The sequence below is a fragment of the Maylandia zebra genome, linkage group LG10 (genome assembly GCF_041146795.1).
Source record: "Maylandia zebra isolate NMK-2024a linkage group LG10, Mzebra_GT3a, whole genome shotgun sequence".
In the NCBI taxonomy this organism is placed as follows: Eukaryota; Metazoa; Chordata; class Actinopteri; order Cichliformes; family Cichlidae; genus Maylandia; species Maylandia zebra.
This window is the reverse complement of record NC_135176.1, coordinates 16,293,756-16,319,717: the sequence shown is the minus strand read 5'-3', so window position 1 is coordinate 16,319,717 and position 25,962 is coordinate 16,293,756. Positions and strand designations below refer to the sequence as shown.

Here is a 25,962-nt window from a genome sequence, read left to right as displayed (position 1 = left end):
AGTCATAAATTGCAATATTTTTTAACTTTCTAATAGAATAGCAATTTATAATGTAAAATTCAAATTTTACATTATAAATTAGATTTAAATGAACACAAAGTATTCTTAAAATTTCTTAATCAATAATCCAGCCTACCTATATTTATTGTTCAATGCTGCTGTCATTATTTTGTTACTTTTGTTAGTACACTGTTATGACTGCCATTTTCAGTCATCTGTGATTGACTGTTTTCACAAAAATAAATGACTTTTGCACAATGCATAACAGAAAAACTAGAAAAAAAACCCCTACGAATTCACATATATTCTAATGCATCCAACTTCTCTTCTGTCTGAAAACTTGTAAAATCACCTCAATTTGAAACCTTTAGTAGAGACAGGCCTTAAGGGAAAAGAAGCCAGTGTAAGCCATTGTACATACAGTGTTTTTTCTTCAGTGCATTTGAATCTCATACCTACCTGCCCAGAGATGTATAGATATGGTGTCAGCAGTTTTAGTGTTGTAATTGCTTGCACAGCTCTCAGGAGCTTTGTTTTTGCAGGATGCAGTTTTCCTTTGTGGATCGGTTTACAGGAGAAATCAATTAAAGAACATTGCTAGATCTACTGCCAGTGACCCCTCATGATGTTTTCACAACGACATAAAAACAATTATCTGTTGTTCGCTGTTGAATTTGTGTATCATTATTATTTTGTTCTCTGGGTATCCAGTAAGGGTTGCTTGAGTAAAATCCATGTCAGGGTTAACATAAAGAAGCAGACCATCATTAACATTCACATCCACACCAATGGCCAATTTAGAATTAGCCTGGCATGCATGGCTTTGCGCTGTGTATTAAATCCAAGCACCTAAAAACAAACCCACACAGGCACAAGGAGGAAACGAAAATTCCTCACAGAAAGGCAGCAGCTGACCAGCAGGTCTGTTGCCTCCATGTATGATAATAATCCCCCAAACTGTTTACTTATTCTCTAAGTGTAAGAAGCAAATGTGGCACGGCGAGCCTGTGCCTTTTGTGCCATTCGTAATTTTATTCTCTTCAATGCAGAACAGATGCCTTAAGAATAATCTGTGCTTTCCACCTACATTCAATATATGCAGAGACAGCTCACCCACATGCTTAATGCGTGGAGAGACATTGATGGTGAAGTTCTTGTAGGTGGCAATCTTTGCCTTAGGAGAGGCTACGCCAATGTGGGCCTCATGAAGTTTTCAGGAAAGATAAGTTAGATGAATGTGCTTACAGTTTAAGAAAGTTGGATGTGGAAAGAAGATAGTAAAAAAAAAAGATAGAAATCTTTGGAGAGTGGGGGTAGGAGAGGCTCTTAAACATTCTGAACTTATGACTCAGCATTTGCAGAGAGGCAGACATAAACAGAAGTGCAGAGATGGAAAACGAAACTGTTGTAGGCCTACTAAGCCGAACAACAACAAAGCTGATCAGCCCCCTAAAGACAGTGTGTTGCACACCTGCAGCAATCTTGCATCATTTGAACAACATCATCAGTCAGACAGGAGAGAAAACAGCGAGACAAGAATGTATTATGTAGCTAGAGGAAAAAGAATGTAAAGCAGGGGTGAAGTTAGGTTACAGTGTGGAGCAAATTAGGCGCAAGGGAGACAGTGAGGTTTGCTGGAGGATAAAAAAAGAGGAGCTTGAGGGGAAAAAGTTGAAGTTAGTGAAAGAAACCTCAAAAGAACTTAAGAAGGGGAAATGAAAGAAAGTAACCATCCACAGTATGTATCTATCTATCTATCTATCTATCTATCTATCTATCTATCTATCTATCTATCTATCTATCTATCTATCTATCTATCTATCTATCTATCTATCTATCTATCTATCTATCTGCTTAAATCTTGTTTCGGAGCCTTTGATGTCTTCCATATGTTTGCTTTTCACATAAAGCGTCAAAAGCTTTGCCTTTGAGAATATTAAATTCCTAAGCAAACAAATAATGTAGTTTCATTTTTAACAAAACCAACCACTATTATCAAAATGATAATGATGATTAGCACCTGAAAAATACATATGACCTGTAGTGAAACAATTCTGTGTCAAGTTTCCAGGACAAATCCAGAAATAATCTTTATGTCTAATTATTCTGCAATTTTTGTCAGACATGGTGAGTCAAGTCTGTCTGTCTATGCCCACACAGTTGCCTTTGAGTGAAACACTGGGATATGTCTGTGTGGAGAGAAGATAGTTGAAGTGGAGAATACCTTGTTATGATAGTTAACAGTATAGGTAATATAGCTGAGTTATTTTTATAGTCAGAGGTCTAACATCTGTACAGTACATATGCAGTCAAACATTGAATTGGTGCCAAGAACAGTTTGGAGGTGGTCCCAGAGAGTTGGAGTCTGCTGCCTTGTTAACATATTTGGCTTTGTTAGGGAAACAGAGCAGCTTTTCTGTCTGGTCAACGTGGAGAGGGAGACAAAGCAACTCAGGCGGCTTTTACAGAAGATCTAAGCCTAAGCCAATAATTCAGTCATTTTTTGGGGGGAGTAATGTTTTAGAAGCAATAACACAGGCATCCCCCCAAATCTTCTATTTGTCTCAGCAATCAGAGTGACGAGAGAGATTCAGATCACCCACTCTGGTCAGCACTGACATTATTATCCTCTGAGATCAGGACAAAAGATCAGAGAAATACTTCTGTCAAAACCATCAAAGCAGAAATACAGATTCACTTGTGATGTGCAAGAAGTAAAATGTTTTGATGGAAAAAAAAAAACTGAGAGAAAAGATTTTACAGCAGAAAAGTACTTACATGTACTTGACAGGTTTCGCTGTTTATTGTAGCATCACCATAGGTTTGAAAAAGGTTAAATACATAAATAAAAAAGGGGGAATTCACCAGAGCAGTGAAGTGTGTTTTCATTCGTCTACATTTTTCTGATCATGCATTGATGAAACATTACAGGGACTTACAGTCACCAACGTTTACTTACTTTAATCAAAAAATTTAAATTGTTTCTAGCTGCAAATGCCAGAAATTCGCAGTCTTGCCTGGTGCCTTTGAATATTAGCTCACTGAATTTGCCCCAGCTGGAACCTGCTGAAGAATTTTTAAAGAAGCATGAGAATCATTCATCATTTCTTACTGAAGGCTTCCATTATAAAAGAAATTGCATTTTTCTATTCACTTGATGATTTGAAGTGACAGTCACCATGTCCCCTCAGCATGGCTCTCTGAGTTCCGGGCTAACTCTGAGGGTGCTGTCTGTTTAATAGGCCGGGCAAAGTATTAAAGAGAATGGGCCCCTGGCATAGCAGGGAAGCACAGATAACAGGGTTATCAGTGGCCGAGAAACAGTGAAACCAGGTGTCTTTTTGCTCCAAAGAAAAAAGAAAAACTACGATTGCTGAAAACAGGATACAAGATTAAAAATATCCATTATTAAGTTTTCACCTTTAGATTCCCAGTGATGTATGGCAGCTATTATTTGTTACATATTTCACAGTGTAATTCTCTTCTACAGCTGTTGCAGACTAATTGCTTAAAGTACACAACTAAAAGTATACAACACAATAAAATAAAACACTAAGAATTATTAAAAGGAAAACAAACAAAAAGAACTCTCTCCTGTTATTCAGTGCTGTGACAAATTTTTAATTGGGGGATATAAACAACAAAGCTAGAATTACCCTTTCCATTTTAGTTTCAATTTATTTAATTAATAATTATTTTAAAACTTAAGTAATCACTTCTACAGATCTGGCTCATTGGTAAATGACTGTACAATTTAGTTAGAGCTTCTATTAGGCCATTTTCAAAGTTAATGTGTATAGAGATGAAGATATATGTCACAGTAAAAACTAAAATTCACAAAATATTGGCACAAGGGAGACTTTCAGTGTAACTCACTGTTTTTATTCAAGGTACCATCAGGACTGTGGAGGACTGTTGAAAAGCAGGCATATTATACAGTAAAAATATGTCTTATTTTCTCAATTAAGTCTAATCACGACCCGTGTACTTTTAATATACCCGAAGTGTAAGACACTTGAAGAAGAACAAATGGCCCTGTTACTGTTATAGCGATATTGATGGAGGCCTTATCCTCTGAGACTCCTGATGCAATCTGGAATAGAAAAGCCATCAAATGAAAACTGGCTGGGCAGACAAATGGAGTTTCCTCCTTCTTTTTACTTTCATTCTTTTGACAACAGCATAAGACAAATCGAAGCGTGCAAGCCAAAAGCAGAGGAGGTGATGGGAAACCATTTGGAATCGTGCATTGTTGAGATTTTCACACGACTTCTTTGCAGACAGGCTTAATACTTGACCAAGAGGAGAGTAGTTAGCTGATTTTGCTACTTTGGGTGATGCAACAGGGTGATTTTCCCCTCTGGTACAATGCTGAAAATCCAGTGGGACTAATCTGATGAGCGATGAAGACATTGTTTTCACGAACGCCTTCAGCATGTGCTGGCTGCAGTCAATCACTACGGAGAGAAGGTTCGCCTATAAAAACCAGTATAAACTGAATATATTGGTTTTCAAAATTCAATACATGAATGAATTAGCCACTAAATGTCAGGATAGTAAGATGGTCAACTCAAGTCAGTTTCTTTACTTATATGATGTTCTGTGTTGTCACATTTGGTTAGATTTAAACATAAAAATAACTTTTTCCCTAACTTTACAAAAGTTGTTTGGGACAGTGGATGTTTTGTAACTAAAATTAGCTTTCACAAGATGTGGTGAATAATAACATATATTTTGCACATAGATTTATAAGTGTTAATAACTGGTGAATAAATGAAATAATTACTTATATAATTCGTGCAACTAGGCATTGCATAGCCAAACACGTACAAGCGTGTATGAGACCAGAAATTACTACCAGTGTAACAAGGCTACACTAAGAAAGGTTGTTATGGAATTGTGTAATATTTCCCGGCATAGACTGATGTAGTTTAGGCTTCCTTACACAGCAATCTCGCCCTGTGTGAATTGTCCGGATTTTTCTTTCGTGTGACTACAACTTTAAAACTAATATTTTTTTATTTCAGCATGGTGCAGCACCTATGGTCTTGAGACTCTTTAGATAGGAACCTAACGATGCTCTGAAAAACCATGGAAACCATTATATTTTAATATAAACTATAACTATTTTTTAAATCCTAACCAAATTGTTTACACTCTTTGTTTTTCCTTTTTTTTGCCAAAACCTGACAGTTTTAATTATCATTATTTCTTACAAATTAATTCAATCATTCATTATCATTGTCAATAATTACAACAGTCATTTTTACAGCAGCTAGCAGGTGTTGTCCATAATCATGTAACACATATATGTGACATGTCACGATCTGATATTCATTCACACAGAGATATTTATAGCAAGACAAGCAAAGTGGAGTGGAGTTCAGTTCACACCTGACTGATCGGTGGATACTCAAATCACAGCCGCTCAGGGAAGTCATCTTGCACCATGGATCAGAATCTAGTTACACGTAATGTTTTTCATTGTAGCTCATTACTAGCAGACAGACTGAACACTGATTTTTTTTTTTTATCAGCCGCTTTATTACTGAAAGATCTTCACTTATGTTCCATGTGGATTTACATAATGTTAAACTTCTTTTTTTCTGTCTTTTCAGTTTCCTTTCACTTGAGATGAATTCACGAATGGGCAAATCCGAAAAAGAGGAGGAAGAATTAGGAAGAATTTTTCATCAAAACTGGACCAGCTATAAATATTGTTCACGTCAAACTGAAATCCAACGCTTATCTTGTTTTTCTCTGCAACAGCATGCTGTATAGCATACCGTAGAATTTAATTTTCTCCTGGGGTTGAGAACAGGTCTCCAAACAGCCTATATTCACAAGTGCCGTGGATGATGTTCTTTTGCTGAGAGATGATAGAGAAAGAAGAGTTTGTATCCGTCTCTGGTAGAAGCACAGTTCCTTAGAGCCTTGCTGCTTGTGAACTTGCAGTTCCACATTGCAGGTAGTTTGCATGTTTTCCAGCACTCCTCGTTACAGTATAAAATCCAAGTTACATGGGTAGACGATGTACAGTATAACCTACACTACGCACAAATGTACACATCAAAATTGTGCGCAGGCAATTCATTTATTTATTAATTCTGTTTTCAGACTAAGACTGTTATGTGCCTGTGTGCGAACGTGTGCGTTCTCACTTAGCCATTATACAAGACATGCGCATTCACATCCAATTATACCAAGAAACATCAAGGGACCAAACACTCTCACCATACCTGTCAAATGCCACAGCATTTCCTACTCACTCTACCACTGTGTTACCTTCTTCTCTGCTGCTCTGTTTCTTTCTGGGGGTGCTTTTTTATTATGCTTTCCTGTGCGCTTTCTATGTTCCTCCTTACTCCCTCTGCTGCCATTAAGAAACCTTTCAATTCCGTAAGAGCTGAGGTGACTGCTGAAAGAGTTTGAAGAGCTGCGGTTCATGGCAGCTTATTCTTGTAGCACTTATTTTATATTTACTGTCATTTATAAAGATATACAGACGATGTAACAGAACACAGGTGAATGAAATGCATGTGAAATTCAATCAAATTTGGTAGGTGATAAACTAAGCAGAGTATAAATATATATATAGAGTATTAGAGGATGATTTAAGTGCAACGGGTTGTGACATCACACAAAGCAGCATTTTATTTGTTGTGTTTTTTATTATTGTTCATCTGCCAAGTGTAGAGCCAAGGCATGGGCATTTTACCAAAGTCTTTTGTTTGTCTCTCTGATTGTTGGCAAGATTGTGCACAAACAAAAGTTGGTGGAAAGAAAGAAGCCATTACATTTTGCTGTAGCTGTCGATAACTGTCCTTAATGTTATGAAATATTGAATTGGGTTCAGCAGAACATGTTATCTGTGCGATCTTTTAGTTTTGCAGTCCATTTGACATCTGCTCCATTTGTCATGGCCCTGAGTCGGTTTATCTCGGTTTATGACTACTAGTGTTTTGGTTGCTGTCTTGTGATTCTAGCTCTCCAGTTCCTCTGGGTTTGTGATTTTTAGTTCTTCGGTTTAGTTTCCCCCTTCTGTTTAATTCTCTTGTTCCCCAGTCAGTCGTGTCTCATGTCACTCCTGTCCCTATATTCCATCTTCCTTATGTTCAGTATCAAGTCCGTGTCTCTGTACCTGTTGTATGCCTTCTGTTTTATTTTGATGTTCCCTGTTCTGTGTTCAGTTTCTGTCCCCATATTTTCTCTGTGCCTGTCCTGATCCCTTGTCTAGTCAGTCTTGTCTCTATGTTCCCTCTGTTACCATGTCATTTATGTCGTTGTGTTAAGCTTGTGTCTCTAAGTCCGTGTCTGTGCATATGTGTCATATTTCCTGTTTTATTTTGATAGTCCATGTCCTACGTCGATGTATCTCGAGCTATGTCCTAAAACCTAGGCCGCATCCTTCGTGGTCTACGGGTCCTTCGAAGACCGAGAAGGCTGGAAGTGAGAGGCTGTGAAATGGGACGGTCTGGCCTTCAGATTTGTGTTATCGCTGTCTCTGTGGAGTTTAATAAACTCAGCCGTCTGCTCCTTGCTATCTAAAATATAACAGGACACTGGCGTAAATTCTGTTTAATCAGTTTTCTGTTTGACGTTTATTCAGCTGTGTGAAAACCCCGGAGGAACCCATCCGAGGGATTAATAAAGTTTTATTTAATCTAATCTAATAACTTTAATCTCAGCCACACCAATTTACTCAGGAACAAATAAAACACTGAAAAAAGACAAACAATAACATTTTTAAGTTATCTAAGTGACTTATATCATGTTTATGTTCATGTTTATCATGTTTAACCTGAGTAGCGAAAGACTGCAGGAGGTCTGAAAACAATGTGCTGAGAATCCGCTGTTCTCGCCGACTCTAATGACCCTTGAACCCCCAGACATCTCCGAAAACGTCGGAGCACTTTTGCAAATATGTGATGTCTTGATAAACTTTACCATGAAGGACACACCCGACCCATCCTTCAAATTCGGGGAAATGAAGGATGCATTTGTTGGCCGCGTTTGGAGCAGCCTTTGAATTGAGACAGCCTTCATCGCCTTTAGCAGCAATAACACTTAAATAAAAATGACTTCATCAGTGTCTCATATCATTGTGGAGGAATTTTGGCTAAGGATATAGTTAAGGTCTGGACTTTGCCATAACGACACCTTGATTCTTTTCTTTTCAACAACCCAATATGGGACAAGCTTTCTGACAGAATAAGATGTTCAGAATTTCTTTCAATTCAGTCCCACTGGAGGGCTTTTCTATTATGGTCAGTCCAGAGGGCAATTATGTTTTTCATATCGATTGAAGAACTTTTTTTCCTAATTAAAATTAATTAATCAAATTGAATTACAAAGTGTGACAAACAAGCAAAGAAATGAGAAACGAGGAAGGGGCTAATACTTTTTCACAGCAATGTACCCTCTTAATTCCTATGGAAATAGTGAGGGTGTAAGCCTTCCACAGGACTGCAGGAAAACTTTCTTTTTTGCATGAGTGTATGTTAGACTTTACAGGCATGTACAAAAGCACCCTGAGTCACAAGTTCCTCATTCCTACTTCTCACTCTCCTGTCACGGTTTGCTTGGTGTCCTTGCAAGTAGTTAACATGATTTGCATACTCAGTGACACAATGCACCGCACTAATTTCTGGGAAATGTAAAATCGGACACTCTGAAAACACGTGGGTACCTGAGGCAGAGCAAAGAGTGTAGTGGGCTAAGTTGCATCAGGTTATCTCACACTTGAACACTGTGCTACAATGTGCAAATGGGTGCATTCATGTTTCCAGAATCGCCCGGGGCTGAGGGATTCCCATATTGACAGGTCTACTGCTGGCTCCTTTGGTGTTATCAAACTAGTTCAGATTTCTTCCTTTCATCTTGCCTTATAAAGACTCTTCACTTGATCACACAAAGAAGCTCTTGCTGTGGTGCTAAGTAAAGAATGTAGCACATCCTCGGACAAAAATTAAATGAGGCAGAATTTTAAAAAGCAGCAAATATATCAGCCCGACTACAGATGTAATTACAGGAGATAGATGGAAACATGAAAATGGACATTATATAAGCTAGTAGCTGGACTTTACATAACAACACGAACATACTAAGCTTAAATTATCACACCTTATAAGACTTTTAGTTAATAGAAACCCTACCTGTACTTTATCATATAAAATCTGTGACAACTGTAGATCAGTCTTAAAATACAAAATATACTCTTAACCCCAGATGGTCCTCAGAAGTGCTTAAAGAGTCACCTTTGCCAAGGAAAGAGGAGATAAACCATCAAGATGTTATCAAGGTGTAATATGTGAAACTCCTCTACAGAGACTAGATAGGGAAAGCTGCCAATTCATTCTCTCTGCACCAGATGGATTATTTACTATCTCGAGTTTTAGTAGTGTTTGTTCTGGCATTAGGAGACAGAATGTCTTACTCTCCAACAGTGATAGATTTGTTTTTAAATACAGGAGGGATTATTATTTATTAACCTCTTGAGTTTATCACATTTTTTTAAATGTATGTTACTTACTATAGTATGCCAGGTGTGCCTTTAATGTGTTTCTGTATTAGTCAAGTCACCCATGAAAAAGAGATCACATTACATTTCCTAGCCAACAAAATAAGGCTTAGATTTAAAAATAAAATCCTATTACACTTGCCCTTACAATGTGATGAGTGTATGAAGTGAAAGCTACTGAGACACATTTCACACTATTTTAGACTTCTGTCACACATCCCTTTGACAGAGTCTTTAATCATCTTTAGTCTTTAGCCATGAAACCTTATTCCTACTGCCCTAAAGCAGCAGATAGCCTGCTAGTATGGACACATGAGCTGTGAGAAAAAGAGATTTTTCTGTTATCCTGTCTGGACACCAAGGTGTGGTGAAGTAGGCAGGCTTTTTTTTTTTTCGAGAAAATTCAACATAACAGAATGAGCCGAGCTGCATGAAATCCAATCAAATCTAACGACAGCTGGCGTCTTGTTGTCTGTGAAAGTCCCAGAACTCTTTTGGATCTACAAGGGATCTCTAAGGCACCCTGATGCAACCAGTAGGAATATAGCTGTAAAATGCACTAGCCTTTGTTTTTGATGGGGTAAACGTCAATGTTTATCATCAGCACAAAAGTTTATTTCGAAACTTTTGACTCACTAACACGCAGGAAGCGACGAATGACATCAAAATCTGTGGTTGCAGAGCAGCACTGGTCAATTCTGTAAACAACTTAATACTGTTCCAAGAAAGATTCAGTGGGAATTGAGGTACTGTGCACATAGCAACAATATATCATTGCTGAAAGTTCATTGTGGGTGAAACTTATCATAGTTTAGTTATACGTGTGGCATGCAACAAAAAAAGTGCTAAATGAGTTGTTTTTGTCAAAAAAAATGTAATTGTGTTACTTAGGTATTGAATTTTAAATAAAAACATTTGAAGTTTGGGTAACAGGATACATGTAAAGTCTATTACTGCCACTATGTTATCATTAAAGTAACCTTATAGCATGTATTGCTTTTGAGACTTATTTTTTTCTTAAATCTCTGCTTGCAGTAATGCAGTTATCATACTTATAATCAAAGTGTTTAAAAAGTTTGTCTCATACAATAATTTATTTACATTAAAATGCATAAGTATGGCCAAACATGCAGGGAGGGAATATGTAAGCTGCCAGTCTGCAGCTATGAAGTGACCACTGGAAGAAAAACAAACCCAACAACACGTTGTGTACATAGCAAGACAGTACCGAAGTACCAGATCAGGAGCAGGGTAGAGAGTCAGAGTGAAAGTAACACAGGTGAAGAGGTAGATAAGTGAGAAGGGGACAGAGAGTGCTAGTAAGAGGTTAAGCACACACACTTACACCTGCAGTTAAAGCCTTCACCCTGCCATATTATCCCTGGCCTTGCCCCCCATGCTCACAGATGCCAAGAAATCCGATTTGCCAACTTTGGGAAGCTGTGTGTGACAGCCAATTACTGGGGAGAGGACTCCCAGTGGAGTCGCCTCCTCACCTCACAGTCCAAACATCTGCCTGTCAGACAGTCAAGGGAGTCAGGTAGACTGAACAGCAGTAAGAGGACAGCAGTCTGGCGAGCGTATGTGGTTAAAAAATAAAAGCTTCAAATATTTTTCGCCTGAGTTGCTAGTTGTCATACATCTGAGATTGAATTATCACTATGACTCATAATTTTAGGGTTCCCTTTGCTAGAAGATGCTGCAGGGGCTATGGAGCAAAGAGTGATTTACATGCAGTATTGTTATATTATATTCCATATAAGGCTGCTTGTGTACCCTATAAATCTGTGATGTAGTGTTTTTATCAAGGTAATATATGCCCTCATAAACAGTACAGGATCTTCTCAGTTTATTAAGACTGTTTGGCCGGAAATCAATGATATACATTTATGATTGTCTCAGAGATAACTGCGAGGCGTCATTAAATAAATAAACAAACAAACACGAAATAGCTTGTGTTCACCCCGCTTACACACTAACACTGTTGGGTTGAAGAGACTTCATGGAAACAGCAACTCTCTGCATATATGCGATATGATTGAATATTTAGATCCATAATAATGTTGTCTGAGCGAAATTTTTTTACGAGGCGGCCAACTGGAAATTCACTTCAGAAGCTGCAGCAGGCATAGCAAGACTGATCCTGACGGAGGAGATTATGTTGTAATAAATAAGAAGAATCCAGCGTTTACAACTGGATTATACCCACTTGTTGACATGTTGAAAATATTTTGTTTATTAATAATAATAATCATAATAAATGCATGGAGTCTAGCACAGAAAACAGTCAGCTTTACTTACTATTAGGTGGTTAATGAGACAGGAGTAGGAGGTCAGGCAAGGGCTGTCTCACTCCACTGAAACCGTAGCCAAATGTTCTCTGCCGGTGTCATCACTGTCACGGAGCTTATCGCCATGGAGGAAGAAAATGAAGGAGAAGCTTACTGCAGATGGGAGAAGTTTTGCCTTCTAACATGTAGTTAACAATGTGAAATATTGTCAAACATTCATAACCCTGTCTGTGGAATGGAAATCCTGTGGTTTATGCCACTTTCACCCCACATGACATGGATTTATGTCTTGTGTATAGTTCCTCATCAGGCCAGATGCTACCCTGTGCGTCAGAAAACGGTGGTTACAGCGTAGCGCGTGCATTAAAGAAATTATGCCAAGGGCTCCTGACCAAGTGTCCGTTCGTGATATTGTGTTAATCAGGAGCATAAAAGCTGAGTGACAAAACCTGTTCAATTGTTAAGATTGGGCAGGATTATAAATACATATTCAATTTACAATAAAAAAACCCAAAAACGACTGATTATGGAAGTTGTCAGTTGAAACGGTCAATTCTGATTCATTTTTAAAATGAATTTCTATGCTATTAAATCATGCACCAGTTTGGAGTTTCGGTCCAATATTTAAAGCTGCAGAAGGCACAAAAAAGAGAGAAAAACTCAGCCCTCATCATGCACCTCTCCCCTCTCTTTTTAAGCCCTTCTTAACAGACAACTGGGTTATATATAAGCTGAACTGCAATACAGTGAAAGTTAAGTTTGAAATTTTTGTCAGTTTACACCAAAAACAGATTGCCTATCCTGCCTTTAATAGTACATATTATATGTAAAGCAGAAGACATTTAAAAATCCCAGAAAAACACTGCAAAAAGAAAAATACGTTTTAAATCCCGACTTAGAAGACCTTTGAAATTCCACAGTAATTGCAGAAACTCCATGCACTTCCCAGTCTGGTGGAAACTAAATGATCAATAGCTAGTAAATTCATTTGAAGCTGGGGCCAAGGGAAGAGCAAGCTAAAGTTTAACTTGGAAAATGAGATTGCTTGACCCTGGCCATGCAGTACAACATCAGTTTGTCATGATTAATCTCGCTCTGTCTTCTTTTCTTCTCCTTTTTTCCTCTGCAGCTCATTTTTGTTGTACAAAGGACAGTCGATAAATGAATAAAAATTGAGTGAATTGGAAGGCATAGTGCAATATGTCCAGCCGCTATACCCTCCCACCTGAAACACATTATGACAGAAAGATATGGAAAAAGGGTGAGAAGAGGGGATGCGGGGTGAAAGAAAGTCCCACATTTCTCGGCGAGCAGTTAAATTGAAGGGGAAATAATATGAGGCGTGTCAAAATGCAATATCAGGCCGTTTACTCCAATGTTTAAGCCCGTCTTTGACTCCGGTGCTTCCCAAGAGAAGCAGAGGATTAAAATGGCAGAGTTATACGTTGTAAAAGGGGAAGGTAGATGGAGAGATGGAAATGAATATGAGGTGGAGGAAAAGGCAGTGAGAGAGAAAGTGAGAGAGCAGCTGGTAATGGGGAAATAAAGAGTGTAATCTCCAACTCAAGCAATAACATTTAGCTATGAAACGGTGTGTGGAGGGCACACACACACATTTACAGCAGTCCAATAAATAGTTCTGACCTGAACAATTTCACAGCTTTAACTGCAGGCCAGTGGAAAACCCATCCACACTCACACACACACGCACAGACATAAATGTCCTTGCCCTTCAATGGAGGCAAACACATACATACATCCGCATTTTGAGTTACTTTAAGTTAAACTTGTTAACATACCTTCAGGGCCCCGGAATAGATTTGATGTGCCAGCAGCAATCAGGCAATGGGCACATTGCTGAAAGATTGTGATAGAAAGACATATCTCTACTTTTCTGAAATGATTCGTGAATCTAAACTGTGAAGTGAAGCAAGAAAAAAAAAGTCCTTTTTCCCACCTGATAAGGACAAACACGCCCTCAGAGCAAAGACATGGCTATCTCCAGAGGATACTTCATATAACCACAAAAACATTTTTTTTCATCCGCTGCTTCCTCCATTCTTCTTTCTTTCCCCTTGCATATGGTGAGATGTATTTTTGAAGCATTCCTCAGAGTACCACACATACACACAAATGAAATGGCACACAGTTGCCACTGCTCACAAGTACAAAGATCTACACAAACACAACCAAACAATCCCCTAGCTGCATCAGGAGACAGTTAAGGTCTTACAGTGGCCTGGGGCACAAGGATTGCTGCTTAATAACTTGCCCGGGGCATCAACCTGACAACACTTAGTGTTAAACACACAAACATGCATACACACAAACACACACGCAGACACAGCGTTGAAGCTGTCTGTGCATCTGACAGTCAGACACTTTATGTATCACCCTTCTTTCTCTCATCTCAAGCAGGGGATTTCTTTGTTCTCAAGGGAGGAGCTGAGAAATGCTGTAGCAAAGTAAAGCTTTGGTGTTGATCAAATCAATTAAAAATTAAAGAAGTCCACCTTGAAGCAGAACTTGTGTTATTCCCTAGTTTTAGGTCCCATTAAAACAGATGTGCACATAGTAATTAACGTATAGTGTGAGCACAGGGCAGAAAATGTGTATTTGTCCCTTTCTTTCTATTTAAAACATAGTTTGGGTTTTTTTTCAATAACTGATAAAAACAACACGTCTCTTCTTTTTTTACATGGTATGTTAACTTAGCTGATCAAACAACTTTTATATTAACTGTCAAACTGTGAAAACTTAGTTAAATTAAATTTAATTAACTTAAAGCTATTTCAGAGTTAAATTAAAAACCTTGTGTGATGTAAAATTGCCAGTTTTTCTAGTCAAGATTTAGCTTCCATCCATTACAAGAGTGTCAACAGTGCTACACTATACTTAGCTATCTTCCTGAATGTCCCATTATGTCCTCTTGCACTTGTACCTCTATAAGGTGGCATAGTTGGACAGGATGTCAAAACGGTGATTTTTCAGCTTATAGTTTTCAGTCTAGAGGTTCACAAGAAGATGATCTTGAAAAAAAAACATCAGATCAGGATTGATGGCCAGATCTTTTTGATCACCCATAACATATTATAATTTACTGCACTGCAGGTTGCGAGCTTCAGTCGCAACATCATTTCAGTCCATCATTTCTAAAGCACATCTTTCCACCTTTGACCTTCTGACACCCTACTTCATCAAGCCAAGCTCCCAAAATCAAGTTTCTTCTCTTGTCCATTCCCCTCTTTTCTCTGTTTCCATTATTTTGTCACTGCCCTAAAATCCAGCCCATAATTTGGTGCTCCTGACCTTCTTTATGAACACCAAATCTTTGCCTTTTACTTTGGAAACAATAATCCATTAATTTCTGTTTCATTCTCCAAGCGTTAGACTTTGTTTTGTATATAACTTTGTAACTTGTAACTTAAGTTCTTGGAGTTTATTTTATACAGTGCCCTTACATTCTTACTCTCTAAGGCAAAATATGTGTAATATTACTTCAGTAGCTTGTTGCTTTTGCTGTTCATAAATTCATAGTGTACCTGTGTGTGACCTATATGAAATCATTTTTAGATTCTGGAGACGGCAGTGCTTCTTATAATTAGCGGAGCTGTTTACTATACGCACAAGTGCAGAAAGACACATTAGTTATGGCTAAGGTAGCCTTTTACTGTGAACTACAATAAATACTTTTAAGAAAAATATGCTTAGAAGGCAAATATGTTTTTCTTTTTTTTTTTTTTTGGCAGAAATAAATTGCTGACACCAATACATTTAAGTTTAGCATATTAAGTTATAACTGCTTTATAAACTGTCCCCAAATGGGTGGATATGCATTTGAGTTGATTTTTCACAGTCCGGTATGTGAACATACATTTATACATGTGTAAAAGCTTGTCCATCATTGAGTTTAAGAAGTTGGTCACTGTTCACATCTGTGTGCCTCTACAGCAACAACACTTGCTTAAGTTTACACGTAGAGGGACAAAGGAATGTAGAGGAAAATGAGCTATCAAAATGAATTTATCCTATAACATCTTCTTCTTTTGGTTATGATGTATGTCAGTGTCCATCTAAAAGAAAAAAAAAGATTCAAAAGTCTGGAGAAAAAACAGTAAAAAAAGATTCTTTTTTTAGGTTTTATTATTTTTGAGGTGCTGAAATGTGATGGCCAAACAAGTTGTTAGTCTTGGACCTTAATGCTTTATTCCAGGTGACTGAGTACATCAACATGACATCATTAATCGATATTATTACAAATTTGTATTTTTTGCTATTTGTGAAACATTGTTTCACATGTCTGTGAAGGTTCTCAGTCATCCAGGTCATCGTAGTCAAAGGAGCTTGGAAAGAAAAGCGTCTGGACTTCTTTAAGTTGCTTGAAGATGTTTCACCTCTCATCCGAGAAGCTTCTTCAGTTCTAAGGTCAAATGGTGGAGAGTTTCACATGATTTTAAATAATCTCTTACAAGCAGGATTGTGTCGGTGCGATAGTGCTATGACTAAATTCAACTCCAGACTGTATTTAGCTGAGCAGGCCATACCAAATTGTATTTGGAAAAAGACATTATAACATTAAAGACATTACTAATAATGAAATTCCAGAGCAAATGGGAACCATATGTGGTTCTGATAAAATTAAAATGAAAGGAAATTGGATAAAAAGTAAACAGGTTTTGAAAATACTGCAGCAACATACTGTGATATGTATTTTACAAAAACAATAATAATAACAGCACTGAAGCTGATAAAACATACTGCCACAAAGAGAAAGGATATACTGGGAGTGTGTCTATGTTGCTTTCTGTTAATGAGTGTTTGCACTTCTAACTGACAGGAATAATTATCTGTACTGATAGAGATGTACTTAATGAAAAGCACATACTCCACACTGGCAGAGGCACACACATGTACCGAGGTCTGAACACAGGGGGAGGGTGGTGTTGGAGGGGAAACATGGAGATGGCGGAGGGTGCTTGGAAAGTACAAAAGACTTGCACATACAATCCCATGGTACTTTGAGAAAACTCAAGTCCGCGCATGCTTTTATTTCTGATACAAAGGGAGCGACAGAAGAAAAAAAGTTGGGCAAACTTTGCTAAAAGCCTAAGGCAAAAAAAGAAAAAAAAAAGAGAGAAAAGAAATAAAAACTCCACTACATAAGCTACAGCAAGTGAACTTTTCACATGAGGATATACTAAAAAGTACATTTTTCTGGCAGAACCAAATAAAATATCAATTTATCTGTACAGTGCAAGTGCTTTTTGAAAAAACATGCATCTGTTGGAAAATTCATGAATTGCTGCAAGCATTTCATGGTGAGGTTGGTATTGGCTGATAATCATCAGTGAGATAATCAGCTCAGGTTCAAAGACCTTCATCTGTCTCACCAAGTGAAAAACGCTAACATGTCCCTCTTTTGTGTTTTCTTTCTGTAGCTTTGAGCCACTCAGGATTTTACGAACACATGAGCTATCCCCTGAGTGTAGCTTCACCTTTCAACTACAAATCTCCATCTGTCTCAGTAAGCATTGAGGCTCTCCTTATACTCTTCCCTGGAGTATGGGGCTAAAAAAAATAAGACATTGCTGCGGGAAAGAGGATGATTTGTGCTGGGGATAACTAAGGTGTTGCGAAGTCATTCTTTACTTACATAAGTAACTCTGGAGTGGTGAAAAGGACAAGCAGGGTGGCACACGATATAATGATGAAACTCTCAGGCCACGAAGAGCAATAATATGCCCCAAAAACTACACTTATTTAAAATAATGTAAGATACTTTTTCTTTGCCAATTAACATCTCCAATTTCAATAAAGTTGGGAAGCTGTAGACAAAAACAGAATGTAATGATTTGCAAATCGCATAAACATGCATTTTATTCACAAAAGAACACTGCAAATTGTCAAATCTTTAAACTGATAAAGTGTTTTACTATTTCATGAAAAATAATAGCTCAATTTGAATTATAAGGCTGGAAGACATCTCAAAAAAGCTGGGCACAGCAGGAAAAAGGAAGGACTACTAAGAAAAAACAGTTGTGAGGACAGTTTACAAATGATTATGTTTACTGGTAACAGATAGTAATATGAGTGGGTATAGAAATCTGAAAGAGATAGAGCTTGTTAGAAATAAAGATGGGCAGAGGCAGAGGTTCATCAATCTGCAATAAAACTGACTCTAGAAACTGTGAAACAAGTTCGGAATAATGTTTCCCAACATGAATTTAAATCTAAAGGAACATTATTTTTCTAATCAGCTGCAGTACATGACATAATCACTGTCATTTTCTAGAAAATCTTTTGTAAAATATCAGTTTATGAGATTTACAAATCATTGCATTCTGTCATTATTTACATGTACACAGCATCCCAGCTTTTTAAAGTTGCACATCAAACTAAAGTTCATAAAAAGTGCAACAACAAAAGAAGTATAGAAATCGTTTTAAAATATCACAACACTGAACAGTGAATTGTTTCATTAAATCTATTTGACTGATAGTAAACAATATGGAAGCTTTTGCATTTTGCATCAGAATATGTTAAATGGATCAGTGGTTGAGTCATAGCAACATATTTGAGTCAAACTGCTCTCTGTGAGCATGTTGGTCAAAAGTTGCTTGAAAGTTGTGATAAACTTGCAATTTGCACCCCTCCTAATGCTTGCTACAATCCTTAAAGACTATAGCAGAATTAATTAATCTTCACTGAACATGTGCTGACAGGAGCCTAGCCTTCCTTTACACTCTAATTGTTCCAGTGAGACTGAGGCTCAAAATGATACTCATCTTGAAGGGTGTGTGATTCCATGTTAGTGGGTTGGCCCCCCTTGACAGCCATTTGCTTGTCTCATTCTTGTAGTGATCCTTTATTACAGTTTACTTCAGACTAGACTAATATGCATATCTGGCAACTGCTATAGTGTGCTGCATGTGTGCATATGCGTCTCATTATGTGTTTTTCCCTTGCCAGAATACACATCTTGACTGGCTGTCAGGTATTTGTCAGATAGTCACTGGTAATGGGGATGAGTATTGCCTTGAAAAGATGACATGCTGACTTAGTCGAGAGAATGGTTATTGACGCCTTAGTGAAAAATAATCTCGCTGACTGTGACGGGAAAAATATGTTATATTCTCTCTTATCCAATGAGCTCCTCCTTGTTTTCAAACTTTTTAGCTTACTAATGACCTGCTACAAATGTTTGTAACAGTAGTGATAGTGCATGTATAACAAGCAAAAACCTCACTGTGACTATAGATCTATACAGGGGTGTCACTAGGTTTTAAGGACAGGGGGGGCTTAGCCCCCAAGAGATGCACACGACATGAACGAACGTAGTGAATGAGCACAAAATTTCACAAACAGAAAACAAAGACTGAGAAATTGTTTTCCTACTTTTTTGGACAGATTAAACATCCTAGGCCACCAATAGATCTATTGTTTTATTTCAGTCTGCTTTATAATACAGTACAACAAAAAAACAGAGGAAATGTGTTTGCTGCATCAATAACAAGAAAAAAACTGAAAATAAAAAAGTACATTTTTCTGGCTGCAATCACCAGTTACTTGGTGGGTGGAAGCATCAAAGAATGACGTCTGTTTTTAAGAGTGGCAAATCGGTCAATCACTCTGTTGTGACTCAGATGCTGAAGCGTGTCTTTTTCAATAGACATGACTGCAAGACTGTGAAGTCTTTTCTGACCCATTGTTTGACGCAGCCAGGAGTGCAGCCGACGCAGTGCACTAAAGGACCGTTCGCACGAGCAGCTGCTGACAGGCACTGTTAGGGCAACTTGGATGGTTGCCTTCAGAGAGGGAAACATGTCTGAATCAAGGAGGTTGTACACAGACAACATATTTTTGGGTGGACATCCAGCCTCTGTTTTCCGGGTAAGAAAGTTTCTGGCCACCAGAACCTCCTCTTTTTTCAGGTCAAGTCTGTAGTGCTTTGCAAGTTCATTCAAGTGTGGTTCACTCAAGAAGTTCTCAGATTTAGGACTGCATGCCTGGATGCCTTTTAGCAGCCCTGCATCTACACTGCAAAATCTTTGATCAAGCTCGCCAACCATCCGATCCACACAAGGGAAAAGTAACTCTCTTTTCAATGTGTCTGAGTTGTTCAATTCAGTGCGTGAACCCACAGTTGCCTCCAGGACAAAATCCTCCATTTTCCTCTGTTTGTGCCTTGTCTTGGCACCTGGTTCAGGGATACTGTGGGTGTTACACAGGGCCTTGGTTTTCTCATACAGCTCTGTAGCAAATGCATCTGAGTGTTTGCCCTTAAGTGTGTCACACACAGCTTGTTTGCAGATAAAAGCTTCTGCCAGGTCTAAAGTCTCTTTCTGCAGGAATTTGTGGAGTCCTTCGGTTACAGACAGAATCGACTGAAACATCAGTAGTGCATAGACTGCTGAGAACTTGTAGAGCTTTGCTCTGAGACCAACAGCTATGGGGGATCCAATTGCAGATAGGCACTCCAAAATGGCAGGCAATGTCTCAAGAACTGCACTGATTGATCGCAACTGACATGCCCAGCGAGTGTTTGAAAGTTGCACAAGCTCAGTTTTTGTCAATCCAAGCTTTGCCTGAGTCTCCATGAACTTATGATGATTGACTAGGGAGGTGCTGAAGAAAGAATACACACACTCCAACAAGCTGAAAAGCTCCACGGCCTCTGGGACAGCCTTGCAAGTATTGCACAAAACCAGGTTGAGTTGATGAGCATAACAATGCACATAGATAGCCTCAGGATGGAGCCTTCTAAAATGTGCTTGTACACCTCCAGTGGAGCCACTCATAACGGCTGCACCATCATATGTTTGTGCTACACACTTAAGCTCTGCAAGACCATAGTTTTGGATCTGCTGCTGAATCTCATTTGCAATGGACTGGGCATCAAATGATTTTATCTCTGCAAGTGCAAGGAAACGCTCCTTCACTGCCCCCTCTGACACGTACCTGACACAAACAGCTAACTGCTCTGCCTTTTTATCCCTTGCCTCATCCACCATGATGGAATAGACTTTAGACTTTGTCATTTCAGATACAATGACACTAGTAACTTCCTGGGCACAACAGTCAATCATGTCATTCTGGGATGTTGGCGAGATATACTGTGCATTTGATGGGGGATTATGTTTTTGAAGAAAAGGATCAAACTCCTTCAAAAGCTCCATGCACGCAAGAAAATCCCCTCTGTTTGGGCTGTCTTCACCTTCATCATGACCACGAAAAGGGAGTCCCTGTCTCCCTAACATAGAGGTGACTGCAACAATTCGTCTGAGATACTCTCTTCTTTCGACTATCTCACTCACATTTGCAGTTGCTATCATCTGTGCAACGTTTCCCTGTTTGCTAGTTCCCTGGTAGCTTTTCCATGTAACAACACTGTCCTTATGTGTTTGTGCCATCTCATGCTTGCCAAAGATGACTAAAGCTTTCTTCCAGTTCTTGCAACCGTTACTGACCAAACTATCATGTTTGATGTTTTTGCCAAACACTCTACATGGGAAGCAGAAAGCTGCACTCTGGTTGACTGAATATTCTAACCAGTTGTGCTTTTCAAACCAGCTGTGGTTAAATGCTCGCTTCTGTGTACCAAAAGTATCATGTGGATAGCTCTTCAGCTTCACCTGTCTGGGCCCTGTGTCTTTGTCACCTAAATCAAACCCTGTAGTAGAATGAGTTGCTGCAGCTGCTTCATCATTTTCCCTCTCTTGGCCTGTTTGCTCTCCTCTCTCTGTAATAACTTGATCTTCCTCTGCCTCTCGATCCATTTGCTGCAGCTCCTCTGTCTCTCCTTGCTCTCTCTGACTTGAACTTGCCTGTTGACCTTTTTCTCCCTCAGCCACTCCTTCTGCCTCACCCTTCAAGATACATTAAAACATACTGAATTGTAATGTAAATTGCTAATATCATGACTTCTGCTCCCGCTCCACAGTAATTTGTTGCTCCCAAATATTTTGAAGTTACAAACATTATATTTTGAGCACGCATGTGACTAAAATGGTTGCAATTTAAAGCCCTGAAAAATATTACTAAATTACTTGAATTGAAGTAATATTAAAATAGAACCCTCAAAAATATGTGAGTCAGGCTAATTTGACTTATATACATATCTCTCTCTTTGCTCTCTCCACTTTCTAACCTTGACTCTCCTAAATAAAAGCTCAAGTTAAACAGGTCTTATATGTTGTACCGTGACTGAAATGTTTCATATTTCATATCCATATTGAGTCCCATAAAATTCTAATCAGACTGTCTCCATCACAAATGACTCCATCCTTTGACTCACCTCTCCAGCAGACGTCTCTCCCCTCTGCCTCTCTGTGCTCCTCTGCCCTGACTCCTACAGGTTAATGGGGATGGAGTGATTATTATTATTTCCACTGATGATAACCATACCTGAATGAGCTCAGCTGGATTTTTCAGAGCTAAAACGAGTGACAGAAATTAACATTATGCTAACAATTTAACTTAGTGCGCTAGCCAGGTTTTTATTTACAAAATGGGGAGCACCTGGTTCATTATTTACATGGGACTCTCTGCTGTTAGCTGGAGCTAACTAATTGTTACTACCAGCCAGTGATGAAGACTTACTTTCTTGAAAAACTTGCGTATATCCATGATTTCTTGCCGTTTGCCACATGCACGCTAGTGTTTCTGCAGGTGTATACGAGCGGAGTGTAAAGTAGCAGTGAAAACGAGGACTGGATTTTCAGTCATGTGGATGTCCCCTGTGAACAACTGGAAGGGATTGGATAACGAAGCACTGACGCTACCTTAACAATGTAAAGCGAAAGGGACCAACCGAGTTATGATCATATTTGTGTGAATAGCGACAGGTTTATATTATTATTTCTTTAAACTCATATTCCTGCATCTTTATATTGAATTTGTCTGCAAGTTCTGTAAAAAAAAAAAAAATCGAATAAGTTAAAAAAAAAACAAAAAAAACAAAAAAAAAAAACCCCACCAAATTATTTAGGGGGGCTTAAGAATATTTTAGGGAGGCTTCAGCACCCCTAAAATAGGCCTAACGACGCCACTGGATCTATAGATCCGTACGTTTTGCATACAGACACAAGTTTATGTTCATAAGAATTGGGGACTAAACTGCACACTTTTGGATTTAATTTGAGGGCTTGAATAAAAATATTGCATATCGCCTGTTGAATCAACCTAGTAAACTACTACAGGCTCAGTCTGTTACCAGGCTAAGAATGATTCGTTTATAGTAATTTATATTTTCTAATCAGAAGTAACACCAGCAGATAATGTGACGAATGTTAACTCCTTCTGCTGAATCCCACTGTCAGCATGACATCTACTGTTGGCCGCACAAAATCATTCTCAAGACACGTCAGAGATGTGCGTACGCGCATAAATGTGAAGATAATCACACATACTTACTCATACACACACATACGCACACACACAGTGAACATATTCACGAGTGGCAGTTTTAAAAACCCATTTTCCCCTTGGTTAAGCAAGCAGCAACAACACTTGACTAATGGAAAACCCTGCTCCCAAATGAGGTCGGAGGAATTCTATCTTACACACGCTGGTCGTCGTGAATTCTAATAAAGTTTTCATCTCCTATAGGCGAGAATTCTTACAATACTGACTTTGTTTTGTTCCAAGAAGAGAATACCAATTAACCTTGTAAGCCAGACAAGGCTTGTCAGTTGTTCATGTTGTGAAAAAAAGTGAAGTGTGAAAGAAGAATAAGAATCAGGCGCTCCAAACTTTAAAACTTTATTATAACTGATAACAGTGTATTCACAAGTTTTCATGTTTGCATACATATAGTACTCATCACATTGGGTTGTGGTTTGGGACTTGGCCTTTTTGGATGGGATCCTATTTTAATAATTGAAATAAAAATAATTGAAATGATAAATGTAAGCACCAATCAAAGATTGTTTAAAACTGTATCTGACTGTTTCCTCAGTCATAGTAACAGTTTACACACATCTGCTTTTTCACATTTCACATTTTTAACCCACATAACATAAGAAAACATAAGGTTAAACACTAAGGTTATAGGAGTGACATATGTGGTGTCAAATATAAGTAATTAGCGAAGAAAAGGAACTCAAATGGATGTGTTTGCTTACAGTAGTTTCCTAACACATAGCAATGATGATAAATGAGTAAAATTAATATGATAATAAGGGACTAACAGGAGCAGGTTTCCTGCAGTGAGTACTAAAGTACTTTTTTTATACATTCACATGCTTACTTTTAATGTAATAGTTTACAGTGCTGTTTTTTTAAACTTATGTAGAGCCATGTTTAATTTTACAGTAGCTTTATCAAAAGCGCCCCTTTGCTCCACCCCCTCTGTTTTGACAGCTTAGTCCCCCTAGGCCACACCCATCTTTTAGAATTTATCATACCTTTGTTATAATTTATGTTCACTCTGTTACTGTTACTTTGATGCAGCCTACATTTGAACATCTGAACACTGTTTTGAATTAAATGTATGCAAAAAATAAAAATACAACAAATACTTTTCCCTCTCAGTGATATGCACACATATGTGCACCCATGGCAACCCAGTTTAGCGATAAGATCAGAAAACCCATCTATAAGTGGTAAAATAGATGCAGTCATATCTCATATGGTCTTCTGTATTCTATAGCAACAGATCCCTTTTTGGGACTATATCTTCCCCTACCAAAGTCCCTGGTGGAGACATGTACTTTGCAGCACATTTCTGAAAGACCAAAAGTCTGTTTTCTGTTATTTCTGTCTGGCCTTTTTCTGATCTTTATCTGACAATTCCCATAAAGCAAGAGATAGGGGATGTGCAAAATGTGTGTGTTCCCCTACCTGTTGCTCCCTGAACAGTTTCTTATAATTGGACTCTTTACGCGCCCACCTGTCATACTGACTCCTACTGTTGCTGGTAGTATTGTCCACTTTCTCCTGTCAGTCTGTGTTTGGTCATATGTGGCAGGGCTTTTCCCCCAGTATGTCTGTCTTGCTAGCACTGAAGGTGCCTCCTGGGTGTTACCTATGACGCTGCTCAGTGTTAGTGCAAGTTATGTCTTTGTGAGCCTGTCAATATGAAACAGCTATTGAGTAGCCCTTGCAATGACCCAGGTATAGTATGCTTTTCAAACAAATGTGCACTTTAAGTGCTCTTGTTATTTTTTATTTTCTTCTCTATTTTCTCAAATCCTTTTCTTTCTTCATATATTTTTCATGGTATGGTCCTAGGATTTTGTATTCTTTAGTTTAGGTTTCTGTTTCACTGTCTCACTGGAGTTGTAGTTTTGATTTCTGTGTTTCGGTAAAACCCTTGAATTCCAGCTTTGATTCATTCTAGTATATTGACAATCCCAGTTCATTTTGACCCTGTGATTCTTGATTTCATGTTATGTTTTTTTTGTAAGGATGAGTTTCAGTTTTGCTTCCATTGTTTTGATTCAAGGCTTGATTTTTATTAGCAGTAGCTCTAGTTCCTGCTGTTTTTCCTGTCTGTTCCACTGTCTCTGTTGTCAACTGAGTCTTTTTGTGTCTGTGTTTAATATTTGTATTTTATTTTTTGTTTTACTTTGAAGGTTGGTTTTCTTTCATGCTTTGTGACAGTTTTACTTCCTTTTTTGTGATTGTCTTCACCAGTGTGTAATTACTTACTGTACATGTGTTTGTCATTCCTTAATCAGCCCTGTGTCCTTTGTCAGAATGACTGTTGTGCTCCCACGGTTTCCTCTTGTTTCTTGTACCTCTTTTACTCCACCTTTTTGGATAACTCTTTTTATACCTTTTGAACTTTGTTTACTTTGGGGTTGAAGACAGCCACAAGAAATGCTCTAAAAAAATAAAAAGCTTTAATTATCCTCCATTTGAGTCCTCCACAGAAATTTGTGACTACTCAGTGGAATCCAGAATATTTACAACAGCATGCAGGACAAACAGACTTAAAGACTGATTTGTCCCAGCTACCATGGTGCTTATTTTATAGTAGCTAGTAGTAGTTGAAGGTATAAGAAAATGCCTTTAGGTAAGAATACAGATATAGTAAACCCTGGAAATCTAAAGTTAGTGATCATGAAATGGCTTTAAGCATCTTTTAGATTAGTTATAAGGTTTTCTTTAACCTAATACATTTGATATCTTAACTTCCTGTAGTGACAC

The 25,962-nt window shown here is 38.2% G+C and overlaps 1 protein-coding gene across 1 annotated transcript; it reads right to left on the bottom strand.

The window, feature by feature from the left end:
- Positions 1 to 19,373: 19,373 nt before the first annotated feature.
- On the bottom strand, positions 19,374 to 22,718 carry LOC143420722 (zinc finger MYM-type protein 1-like). The gene is made up of 3 exons (XM_076888835.1): positions 22,411 to 22,718; positions 22,106 to 22,159; positions 19,374 to 21,677 (listed from the first exon to the last, which is right to left on the bottom strand). Exons 1-3 carry the CDS (start codon positions 22,435 to 22,437, stop codon positions 19,374 to 19,376), a joined length of 2,385 nt encoding a protein of 794 aa, XP_076744950.1. The 5' UTR covers positions 22,438 to 22,718.
- Between the last annotated feature and the right edge of the window lie 3,244 nt (positions 22,719 to 25,962).

Coding starts and splice junctions, on each gene's coding strand:
- LOC143420722 (XM_076888835.1), bottom strand. CDS start 22,437: ATGGATATACGCAAGTTTTTCAAGAAA. Junction 22,160..22,410: donor TACGCAAGTTTTTCAAGAAA/GTAAGTCTTCAT, acceptor ATTAACCTGTAG/GAGTCAGGGCAGAGGAGCAC. Junction 21,678..22,105: donor GAGAGACGTCTGCTGGAGAG/GTGAGTCAAAGG, acceptor TGTATCTTGAAG/GGTGAGGCAGAAGGAGTGGC.